Below are 12225 nucleotides of genomic sequence, written 5' to 3' on the forward strand. Positions count from 1 at the left end.
TTGACCTTTTTTTCTGAATCCCATTTTTCACGGTCACGTGAATTTCGACACAATCCAGACATACACACACACACACACACTTGACGAAAATCAAATAAAACTGTCTGCTGATGATTTGTTTTACAAAATTGTTTCGTAGTTTTTTTTTATTTTTATTTTATTTTATTTTGCTTTGATTTAAATAAAGCGAAACATCTTAATTTCGAATGGAAGGAGAATTATAAATGTAAATTGATGACGTTTGATTCCTTCTTTTTTTAAGGAAAAAAACACGGAAAACATAACAAATAAGTTTCTAAATTCATAAAGTACAATGGGCACAATTTGATGAAAAGTTTGCATTGAAATGATGATGAAATGCGCTGCTCTTCACGTCCATCGGAGTTTTGGTTGTGATTTGTGTTTTTTTGTGTGGTATTTTATTCGTATTGTGGCTCAACCTGGATGGGTTGTCTGATTTGTTGTTGTTGATGTTGTTGATGTTGTTGTCGTGGCGCCTGTTGACGGTATTGCGATTGCTGTGGAATGAAATGTGGTTGTGGCCGCGATAGTTTTCCAATTGAATTTTCGGGTGCTGGTGTGGGAATTTTTACTACGATATCCGTGGGTTCACGAACTACGTCCGCTTTAAAACCTTCCTTTGGATCAGCTGTGTAGGTGACGGTACGGATGAACCCGTCTGAGTCAACAACCGAATAGCTGCCCTTGATCACATTTCCATCACGCACTTCTTTACGTTGTTGATAGTTTGTGTACTCATCGTCTTTAACATCGAAACCAAATTGATACGATGAATTTCCCTGTAAATACACCGACGAAAACAAAACGGAAAAAACAATTAAATATTTATAAATTAAATCACGTTCTGTAAACTTGCGTACGCATAAGTAATAATAGCCCAAGGAGTTAGAGATCGAGCTTAGCAATAGCTTGGGTAAGTGAGGGAGTGAGAGAGAAATAGTGAAGACAAGCGGCTTGCATCAGATTAATGTGTGTCCGACAGATGCCTAATTACTGATTTGATTTCATAATGTTTTTTTTTCTTCATCGTGAGAGAGAGAATCTTCAGATAGATTATTATTAGAGTTGAATAAACCGTGGCAAAACTTTCATTCACGCGTCGCTTGTGCTTTACTTCTCTTTGTTTTGTATTACTGTGTAATTGTGCTCGATTTCGACTATTTTATCATTTTGATGCAATCAACTCTCGTTTCGTTATACATTATTGATATACTTTCACTGGGCGTCAAATATGTGAATGGTGCGCCATATGATGAAAGAAAGGGAAAAAAAAGATTCAAATAAATGCGTACATCGCATATTCATTATTATGTGTAAAGAGTACATTTTATTGCCGGTTTTTTAAAATGATTTTTTGTTTCGCGCAAAACAATTTCAGTGCTTTTTTTTCTCTTCTATTGCTTTATTTGTAGCCATTCATAGATCGGTTAGTAAGTTGCGTACTGAACCATTGATGTATGATTATACTGTCACAATGATCTTATGGCCAAGATATGGAGCCATATTTATGACCTAACGGCTGTCTGCTGTGAACCATATTACAAATCAATATTGAAAATTATGCCGTGGACACCGCGTGACGAGAACATGGAAACTTTTTTCCTCTCTTTGTATCTGTCAAATGATCTGCGTACCATAAAAACGGCAATAAAATGCAACATCGAAACGGCTGATACCATTGGTACAAGTAATGCCGTTACGTATTGGCATTTCATCGTGTGTGTGTGTGTGTGTGTGTGTAGGCTGTTTGTGAGTGAGTATGAATTTGATGAAAGTGAATCATTTGCGTATGCGATTGCAGTCAAAATATCTACAACACAAACTGTAGCTGCTGCTGTGTTTTCTTTTTGTTTGTTTGTTTCCCTCACGTTAATACGCAAGGTAGTCACATAAACTTGCTCAGCTTGCGGATGTCTCTAAATTTTCTGTTTCTTTTCTCGTTTTATGCTTTGCTTTCTCTCTTTTGCGTCGATCAGACCCATTCACTCTCACTTTCTTATTTGGCCAATTCAGTGGTTACACCAAAAACACCGCCGCGCGCCGAGAATGTAGTGCTGAATTGAAAAGCACGCGACGCGAAAGAAAACATCGACAACATAAACAGAGAAAAACAAGAGGCATGAATCAAATTGTTCTCATACACACTAACAATAGCCAATGCTTGTTAAATTGCTCGAATGGAGTCATGCGTCAAGCAGCGGTTATACAATATATCTATATATATGTGTACATAAGTATGAATGCACGTACAGTTTTTTTTTTTCTTCTTTCTTTCATGTAAGTGGGTCGAACTTCATTTCAGAATAGATTACATGAAGAAAAACATATGAAACAGTGTATCGGTAATATGGTTTCATTCCAGACAGCCTACAGATATTGAATTTTTAACGGTATCACTTCATGGCGGCTGAAATGATCGCTTGTTCAATTGAAAACGAAATCCATTCGCAGTGTGTTTCGAAAATCAATTCGATTATGTATTTGAAATGACATTGTATGTAATATCAGAGTGCAGAGCGCAATCCATTGCCTCGAAATGGAAGAATCGGTTGCGGTGGCGACAAATCCCTGTTTGAGACAACAGCACGACATCCACACAGCCGCTTTGTGCAAGTGTCAATTAATTATACTAAATCGCGAATGGCATCAATGAACTCGCCGATTGCGCGTCTGATCACACAGAGACTCGATTAAATGACAGATCAATGAAATGCTCTCTCTCTCTCTCTCGCTCTCTCGCTCTCTCTCGCGCGCGCGCGATGAAGAGGTAGAGAGAGAAAAGATTATAGCGCAAAACGAAAGAAGATAGAGATTTCACGTGCAATTTCATTGCCTCGATTTAAATTTGTAATTATTGTTTTAATGTACATAAGAGTCAACGATTACTTTGCCAGTTATGAAACGAGTTGTAAGTATTATTGAAGCGCGTGTTGTTGGTTTTGTTGTTTCTTCTCTTCGTCGTTGGTGTGATTTGAGTTTGAATAATCGATGGTTTGTGTGTGTGTGTGTGTGTGTGTGTGCATGCTGTACATCTGATCCATTATGCATGCGGATAGATACAACACATATGACGACGGACAGAATGACTTCGAACTCACTCACGGTGTCTGTTGCCAGTTCGCGAAAGTGCATTAACTCCATATACGTGTGCAGAAACATATTTTAAAATAAAATCAAGCTCAAAACCCGTTTCCATTCAAATTGTCAGTGACTTTATGTCTGAGGCGAAAAGAGAAGAAGAAAAAAACGCACACACAAATTGAAAATGAAAATGAAACTGAAACCCGACATCGGCTCGCATAAGGAAAACCAGCCGCAAGCTGCACACAACAAGCCAAGAATATGAATTGCATTTACCATAGAATCACACGCCATGTTTACAGTTCGATGACAATGATTACGTGCAATATTTGCCACATGAGTTGAACCAAAGTGTGGCGGCTCAATTGGCCGATTATATTATATTCCAACGGCGAACATCATACGCGCGACAAAATAATTGCGTGCGTCTGTGTGTGTGACCAATTACAATTGTTTGCCGAAAATGTATTTAGTTTTCGGTTGGAAATGAAAATTAATTTTATGTAAAAGTATATCAATCAACAAGTCTATGTGTATTACGTAAAAGAAAGATGTGTGTACATGTAAAGTGACAGAATCCGTTTACGTGTAATTCCACCGGATTATAGGCTTTTACACATTTTCTACCCGAACCACACTCGACTCACTTCTGTCTCTCAGATTGGTGTGGCGCGCACACGAAAATGGCCAGAATCATTTGATCATGTGAACCGTTTGTGCTAAATTATTCCCCTTCTTCTCTTCTTTCAATTCGTCGCGCAAAGCAACATTTATATTTGATTTAGTTTTAGGCGCCTTCGACTTTTTAGAGTGCAATTACTTTACACGAAACAGAAAAAAAAGCCGCAAAATATCAACTACCAATCCCTAACTCTCTCAGACACATACACATGATTCAGCACCGCTGCGGTGATATTTGACTCTTGTTTCGTTATATATTGATTTTAATTCGAAAATTAATGCAACTAATAAAGAGCGGACTGTGTCTCATTTTTCATTGGTCTTTAACATTTTATCACGATTTAGAATTTAGTGAATGGATTTTGCTTTTGTGTCTGACTAACCTCATTTTCTTCTTCTTCTTGTTCTTCTGGATCACGTTGCGATTGGTATTGCGGTTTTCGCTGTGGGATGGCTAACGTCTGTTTGGTTGGTGTTTGTGGACGATTGTATTGAATGTGTTGCTGTTGGTATTGGGGTTGATATTGTGGCTGGAAGAATAAAATGAACAAAATGAAATACCAATTAGCCTATAATTCGATTGATTTATTGACCCATTGTTTCGCCAATAAAAAGTCTTTCAATTTAAAGTGTTCAAGGTAAGTGTGCGCATCGTTCTTGTAAAAGTTGTTCAATTGAATGTCTAACCGCTTTCAATTTTGTCCAACTTTCTATTAATCACGTCAATCATCCGATCAATTCCGAAAAAAATGACCCAATTTTCGACTTACCTGTTGTTGTTGTTGAGTATATTGCCGCACATTTGGTACTGTGTATTGTGGCTGTTGAACTCGAATCTAGGAAATTGAAATGTATTCTTAGAAAATTCTTGCTTCGGAAAATCTTGATGATATTTTTCTAAACTTAGCACATCCTGAAGCTTATTTTTACGGAAATTCTAAGATTCAATTCAACGTTTATCAAGGGATTAATCGTGACTTTTAGATTCAATCCTTTCTATTCCTTTTTTTTCAAAAGAAACATATTTCCTTCAACAAAAAAAAATGACGATTTTCCCTTATCTTCAAAGCGAAAGTGAAGCAAATCTCTTACTTGATCTTGAACGGGATCACGAACGCGGATTTGTTGTCCAACGGTGGCGTGGTTGATTTGTTGTGATGGTTGGAATGCTGTGTTTTGCTCAAAGATTGGTGTAACATCCGAAACGGATCCACGGATTGCGCCTGGTTGCTGTAGTTGCGCATAGTAATCGCGCAAATAGGCTGGTTCAATTTGTTGTTGTTGTGGACGCGCCAAGATCATTGGCAAAAATATGGTTAACAATAGCAACGTATTCATTTTGAATTGTTTATATGCTCTATGATGCTATCTCGCAAAATTCTATATTAAGATCACTTTGAATATTTGAAAAGGGCACTCGCGAACTATTCGCTTTTGTATGAATAAATAATTGCTTCAAATTGAGTCAAACGAAATGAAAGAACCGTTACACAGCGATCACAATCGAAATGGCAACGAATCGAACTTCACAATACAACGTTAAGATCGGTATTGTTGTAGCTCATTCACCAGATATTGACTTTTATACAAGGTCTGAGTGGGATATTTCGTATAAAGTTTGGCTACCGCCGCTACTCTCTGCTCTCATGTTCACCGTAATTACAAATACATATATGTGAATTGTCGTGTCCGTGTAGCGCGCTTGTATATTCCGTAGAGCGACGCGAGGTGGTAGGAAATTCAGCTCAATGTGTGCTCACGGAATCACCGCATTTCTTCGCAGATTCATGTTGTTCGATGGAAAAGTGGTTAGAGTCTTTTTATGGTTTAGTTGTGTTCGTGCATGGAATACATGATCAATCATCTTCTCTTCATCCATTTGTGGCCATTCCGTAATTTATGCACGTGCTACTCTCATTCAAGACCGAACACACATATCATAATCTTAAGCGATCACTCTCCTATGTAATCGCTGTTATCAATTGCTGCGAAAGCAACAACAAAAAACCGCGAATAAAAAACATACAAATTCGGCTCTTCGACCGTATGGCAGAATGAATGCGAGTGCAGTACAGTGACTCGAGCATAGAAAAAAAACAGAGTTACAACCAACACCCTAACTAAACCGTACGATAGAGAGATAATTAGCAATAAGAAGTGAAACCGTCGTACGTGTGTCATCGAGCAGCCTTTTATGTCATTAGCTTTGAACGTAATTCATCGAGAGAGAGAGAGAGAGAGAGAGAGAGAGAGAGAGAGACACTGTCGACTGAAGACAATAAACCCGCTCGAAATGGTGCACCAACATTGTTGATTACGCTTCGTGTTGTCACCTCAACCGATTATTCAACTGACTTTGAACTCGTTCATAAATCGCACAACAAGTCAATATGAGCACAACAATCGAGCATTCGATTCATTCAGTCGATTGTGGCCCAGCAATTGCCACGCAATGGCTTCCAAATCGTTTAATTACATCAGACCGAAATTCTCAAAATCAAATTTGATTAATAATAACAAATAAAAAGAAATGCGGCTTATATCACATTAGGCGTAGCAACAGTAGCTGTTGAGTCATTTTAATTTTATATTTTGGCATTTGAAACAATAACAACCAAATGTGGCGAAAAAAAGAAGAAGAAAATAGAAATGTAAAACACTCTCAAATGTTTAGAAATATGTGTTGCGTGGAAATGCGATGGCCAACGAACGGTCTTTGGCGGCACTGGAATTTCCGTGCGATTCAACTCGTGTGGCACTCTACACGGATCGCGGATCGCTTTCCATTTCAATTAGTGTGCTGAATAACAAGTAAAAATTTTCGGACACGTTACCGATGACTGTATTTTTATGCTCATCAAATCGCCTTGTTGAAATGATTTTCCGTTCGTTAAACAAATGAAAGCTTCGCCACTTTATTTGTTCATTTTATTGACAGAAATAAGGTCTTTCGTTTTGACCATAATAATCATAACATGAAAAAAGAAAGGGGAAATTTGCAACAAAATAAACACACACAAAATTTGTAGTATAATTAATTCTCTTGAAGCGCCAGATTTATAACATTGACTCCAGTCACGTGCATACATAGACAACTATTATTTAATTTCAAGCATCGATAAATTCTATTTTTGATGATTTGATGATTATTTCTCCTTTTTCCTCGATTCAGATTGACTCACAGCCAATATATAAATTCGTTTCTGCAGAAATTGTATTTATACATTTTGGACTGGTTTTTAAGCCAGTCGCGACACTCATATGAGGGCAAATGCAACGGCAACTATTCTCATAAAGATCGCGCGACACTGATCCTCAGTCACGATAAAATCGCACGCCCCACTTCACATTTGCGTTTTGATCGGTTTTAATTAGTGTGAATTGTGCGGCGATCGGCCGAAATATGCCAGCCAATTCATCTGAATCGAAATTCGCTGATTGGTGTTGTGACTTTTTTGGCCGATTTTTTGCATTTTTGATCAAACCTGGCATATTTTTCACACGAAAAATTGAAAAAAAAACCATTAAATTCGAATCGAACGATCATAAAAAAAAAATGGAATGAAACTTTTTTTCTTCTTACGTTTAATTGCTGCCAAATGCATGCCAAAGCAACAGATGAAAATGAAAACCATTAAAATGCGCTTTAGAAGCATTTTTGTCTCCTCTCTTCTTTCAACAAACTGTCCACTCTACTTGTTGTCGTTGCTGCACTATGTTCAAATGTTTTCGATGAAACTGTTTAAAATTGAATGAAAAAAGCACCGTCACCGTCACCAAATACGCACGGATACAACGTGTATATCGACCGATTTTGACGAATTTCTACATTCAATTATGAAATATTTACTAAGGTGTCCAATATTTTATACAACCTGGAAACTCAATTGCATTTCGAACATATGGTGAAAGAAGTAGTATGAGTAAATCTAGCTTTGAAATTACATTCCGTTCGTTGAAAGATAAAAAAAATCATTATATTGTATGGGATTACTTCAATCAACAACGACGACGAAATAATAATATTCAAAAAAAAACTGCCACAGTCAGTTCGTTTTGTTCGCGTTCCAATTTAATTCGTTCATTTTCATTTACCTTATTTTTCTTTTCGCAACAGCCCAATATTGCCTTTTTCTATCATAATCGATTGTCCAGTCAATTGGTGTGAATTCGATTTGCCACAGCGAATAATACACAAACTTTCCAAATAAAAATAAAAAGAGAGAAAAAACAATTCATCGAAACACCGTGCTAAAAATCTATGCATACATATTTCACATGTGGTTCTGCTTAGGTAAACCAAACAATCGTAATTCACTCTCAAACTGATACCGTTTTTATTTCTCTTCTCTTCTTTTCGTTCAGCTCTGTCGCTTCTTATGTAAATTTAGTGTATCATTGCTTAAGCCGGAAAAAAGTGTCCCTTTTCAATTAACCATTCAAGCTGATTTGCTCACACCATTTCTACATAAATCGCCGTAAAATTATTCGAACCATTTTTAAGCAAATTATTGCACTTATGTAAGTCGTCGTCAACGCCGCCGTCGACGTTGTGCCGACAATGCACTCAGAATACCAGCAGGAACCACAATAGAGTGTCTCTCTCGTGCAGCAAGCAAATAAACAAAATTCGTCAAGCTGAAACTTTCGTTGACAAATATTTAACACTTCAGCGGTTGTTTTGGTGTGACTGAAGCAATCAATCTCCGTTCTGAAAAAAATCGATATTGCAATCGAACCCAACAACGCTTGTTAAAATGCACCGAAATAGAAATTTGCCCATGAATGGAGGGATTAACGGTGAAAAGCAAAATGATCGTTTTTAATTTCGAATTGAAGTTCTTATTACGTTGGCTCGGTAATTACTGATCGTTTAGTGAAAATGAAAATAAAATAAATAACACCCATTTGATGCTTCACATGTGGTTTTTTGTCCGAGGCGTGTGCGAGAGCGCGCTTTCGGCCCATGCCACATTAAACAGCTTTACGGCACATTTCAAGCATGGAGAATCAGCAAGACAGTACTTCTTCATCGTCGTCGTCTTCGTCTTTTTTAGGTGAAATTTTTTCGATAGAAAGGTGCAGTGCACGGCACGGCACAATTACAAATACTTGTGATGGTTTTTTCTTCTTCTATATTTTGGTTTCGGATCTGTTGGCCGAATGTGTCGTCTCGCTCTCGCCACTCTCGGCTCACACACAACCGAATAAGTTAACCGTGACATTGTTCAATCAATCGTGAGGAATTTCATAAACAATTTTATTTTTTTCTCTTTTTTTTCCACCGCGAATCGGCGGCGGTATGTTATTTTTTGTCATTACTAGCCAATTTCTTCAAAATGGAAACTGTGAATTGGAAATTTAAATGAAATATAAGAAAGAAATAGACGAAACACAACGTCACATTTTTTTTCTGCACTTCAATTGAATGTTATAAATATCTGAACATTTTTATTTCGGCTTAGTCTATTTTTTGTGGTTCAGCAGAGAGAAACATTTAGTACATATAGAGAGAGTATTTTTGTGTGGATAATATCGAGTGTGTTGTTACTGTTTGTTTGTTTTTTCTCGGTGAAATTGCGACAATAGTGCTTTGTCACGATGGCTTTAACAGGATACCCGATTTTTGTGATAAAAATTTTGTTTGGAGTGTGCATTGGACATTTGTTTGCATATCAAATGCATCGACCAGTGCATGGTCCGATGCATCGTGGCGTACCCATTCCGATTCCAATTCGTCCTCTGGACCATTCAACCATTCGGCGATTATCGCGTCGACCAGCCGAATTGAATCCTGATTCAGAACCAGTTTTTTTACCGTTGCATCAATCAAGACATCGTCCATTGCAAATAATGGAACGAATTTCAGTGCCAGTTGATGGGAACCATAACTGGAATCGTCAGAAGAAAGAAAATTTCAATGTTTTGAATTTTGAAGCGTATATGATGAAACCAACGAATGAGGCATTGCCAAAACCAGTAACCGAACGCATCTTACGCTACATCAATAAAACCGAAGACGATCGCGATGACATCCGACAAAGTCCAAGCAGTCATCACAAATACCGTTCGAGAAGCATACCGAAAAAACCAAAGAAGAACCCACACGTGTTGCATATGAAAGAGTTTGATGATTTAGAATTTTATCGCGCATTTCTAGAACATCAAAAACATGCAGCAATGGTGAAACGGTTGAAGCCAAAGCCAGATTCTAGTTCACGCTTACCAATCGGCATCGATTTCTTCGAGAGTAATAAAAAGAAAAATAAAGCGGCATTTCCTCCTATCACGTACTCGCCACTTTATTTGAACAATTTGCATCGATCGCAACAATATGAAGATGTTGAAGCATCAAATGTGCAAAATGTGAAAATGCGATATCCAGATATGCTGAAGAACGAAGAAATACCAAGTACACAAGCAACAACACCATTTGCACATCCAGTCCATGAACCAACAATGCAAACAACAATGATTATGCCCATGGAAAGTGAAAACCACGATGAAACCATGCCGCCACCATCCGAAATGCCCGATGAACCCGAAACATTTCACGGCCTTGCATCGGAGCCAGAGATGTATAAATTTACCATCGATGATGTTGTAGTTAAACCAAATGCGCTTGGTGTTGTTAATAATCCATTTTTGGGTCCAGTAACACTATCGCCACCGGCAATGATGTACCAAAATACACCGCATTCCAATTTTATGGGTCCGGAACATATTTTACCAGCCAGTGCAAATACCATTCATGAAACTCGTTACAATCCACCACACTTTCAAGCGCAACTAAGCTACCCGCCAAAAGTGTATCAACGCGGTACCGCTTATCGTCGTTTCCAAGCCAATTCGTTCCGAAATGTGCCCATCGAAGCGTCAGCATCGTCTCAACAGCAAGTGCACAAATATTCCATTGAACCAGTTGTGACCACACAAATGACTTTTGCTACAGATGCTGAGCAACAAAACATTGCACCGTCAGTGAAAGCAGCGTATGAAATCGATTCGAAGCGTGTCGACAATAAACGGAATAAAAAGCGTCGAATGAACACGGAACGCCACAAACCCGAAAATTCGAGAAAGGTCAATCACCAAAAAGACTTTCTTAACAATAATTTGGAATTTTCTAACTCATATTCAAAGCGGCGTACACAGGGGGTGAACAGTGAAGAAGAGTCCGCCACTACTCCATTAATACCATCCAAATTGAGACACCATAACGACTTCAACAAAACCGAAGCGAAACTACAACAGCAACATCAGCAGCAACAAGAAGCGATCACTACAACAAATGTACCGAAAAACGAGAAGGTTAAATATTTTCAGTAAGTCCAATTTTGTTTTTGTGTTTGTGTGTCTGTGTTCGTTTCGGAAAGAAAAATGGAAAAAATTCTCGGTAATTTGTTAATTTACAAATTTTTCTCTCCGACTAAAAAAAAACAATTAAATGATAATTAGAGACACTCTTACGGAACAATTAACACCGCATCAAATAGATGTGGGTCATCTGAGCGAAAATCCAGCCGGTTGGGAAGAACGATACGAGCGTAAAAATCTGAAATCTCAACGCTTTCAAGGCAAGGTATGGCTTCCATATTCCACTTGATTTTGTCTTTGATGTTAGTGGCTGTGGCATGCAATTTCCGTTCGTTTGTTTTGTTTATTCATTTGGTTGCAGGTGAAATGGGGCGATCGAAAAGGCAACTTCGGTGAACATTACTATGATTTAAATCATCATCGCAATATGAAACAGTCAAACAACACTAGATCATAGCGCAACAACGATATTGATTACAATTCAACGTGAACCAAAAAAAGGAAGAAGAAGAAAAAGAAGAAGACGTAATAATAATTGACAATCTATTTATTTATATGTTTTTTACGCTTTACTTGGCACAAATCGCGAAACGAATACTGCTCACCACTTGGTATATTGGCTTTAAACATGTAAGATCCGTACCGATCGAATTACGATGATGAATGAAATTCTGCACCAGCTGATGACGATGATGACCACATATGATGATGACCTTGGTGTCGATCATTCATCGTTTGTGTAGTGATGTGGATAAAACACAAGATGATTGTATTTCTGCTAGGTAAAACGTCAACAAATGCAATTTTATATTCAGCATTAATGTTAAGCGCATAGAGATTAAGCTGACTGCTTTTGATACAGACAATTTTTATTTATTCAATTCATATCTTTCGTTGTTTTGAAAGAAGTCTCCAAATTAGATGAATTTTTTTTTGAAAAATTAGAGTTGAGTTATTATTTGAAAAAAAAAAACCGTTTGACAATAAAAATGAACAAATAAAGGTTGTAATATTTTCCATGAAAAACGTGGTTTGGTGTTTCCATGGTTCCTTCTTCAATGCACACTGCAAGTGACCAATTTCATTTTAATAATCTAAAAGAAGGAGACAAACAATTATTTCTGA

General features: G+C 37.5%; 2 protein-coding genes across 2 annotated transcripts; one reads left to right on the top strand and one right to left on the bottom strand.

Moving 5' to 3' along the window:
• Window positions 1-146: 146 nt before the first annotated feature.
• On the bottom strand, window positions 147-5346 carry LOC129578365 (uncharacterized). Its single transcript, XM_055466790.1, has 4 exons — window positions 4876-5346; window positions 4554-4619; window positions 4167-4313; window positions 147-800 (listed from the first exon to the last, which is right to left on the bottom strand). Exons 1-4 carry the CDS (start codon window positions 5119-5121, stop codon window positions 420-422), a joined length of 840 nt encoding a protein of 279 aa, XP_055322765.1. The 5' UTR covers window positions 5122-5346; the 3' UTR covers window positions 147-419.
• A 3802-nt stretch (window positions 5347-9148) lies between these two features.
• LOC129578366 (uncharacterized) lies at window positions 9149-12104 on the top strand. Its single transcript, XM_055466791.1, has 3 exons — window positions 9149-11108; window positions 11242-11365; window positions 11462-12104. The coding sequence occupies exons 1-3, from the start codon at window positions 9385-9387 to the stop codon at window positions 11555-11557; spliced, it is 1944 nt and encodes a 647-aa protein (XP_055322766.1). The 5' UTR covers window positions 9149-9384; the 3' UTR covers window positions 11558-12104.
• The last annotated feature ends 121 nt before the right edge of the window (window positions 12105-12225 follow it).

The sequence above is a fragment of the Sitodiplosis mosellana genome, unplaced genomic scaffold, assembly GCF_009176505.1.
Source record: "Sitodiplosis mosellana isolate CC-2019 unplaced genomic scaffold, AAFC_SMos_1.0 Smas_scaffold_6226, whole genome shotgun sequence".
Classification (NCBI taxonomy): domain Eukaryota; kingdom Metazoa; phylum Arthropoda; class Insecta; order Diptera; family Cecidomyiidae; genus Sitodiplosis; species Sitodiplosis mosellana.

Excerpts from the sequence above, each read along its gene's own strand:
- LOC129578366 (XM_055466791.1), top strand. The coding sequence starts at position 9,385 with ATGGCTTTAACAGGATACCCGATTTTTGTGATAAAAATTTTGTTTGGA. Across the intron at positions 11,109-11,241 it reads GAGAAGGTTAAATATTTTCA|AGACACTCTTACGGAACAAT; the intron begins GTAAGTCCAATT and ends AATGATAATTAG. Across the intron at positions 11,366-11,461 it reads CTCAACGCTTTCAAGGCAAG|GTGAAATGGGGCGATCGAAA; the intron begins GTATGGCTTCCA and ends ATTTGGTTGCAG.
- LOC129578365 (XM_055466790.1), bottom strand. The coding sequence starts at position 5,121 with ATGAATACGTTGCTATTGTTAACCATATTTTTGCCAATGATCTTGGCG. Across the intron at positions 4,620-4,875 it reads GTGATCCCGTTCAAGATCAA|ATTCGAGTTCAACAGCCACA; the intron begins GTAAGAGATTTG and ends TCAATTTCCTAG. Across the intron at positions 801-4,166 it reads AAGAAGAAGAAGAAAATGAG|GGAAATTCATCGTATCAATT; the intron begins GTTAGTCAGACA and ends GTGTATTTACAG.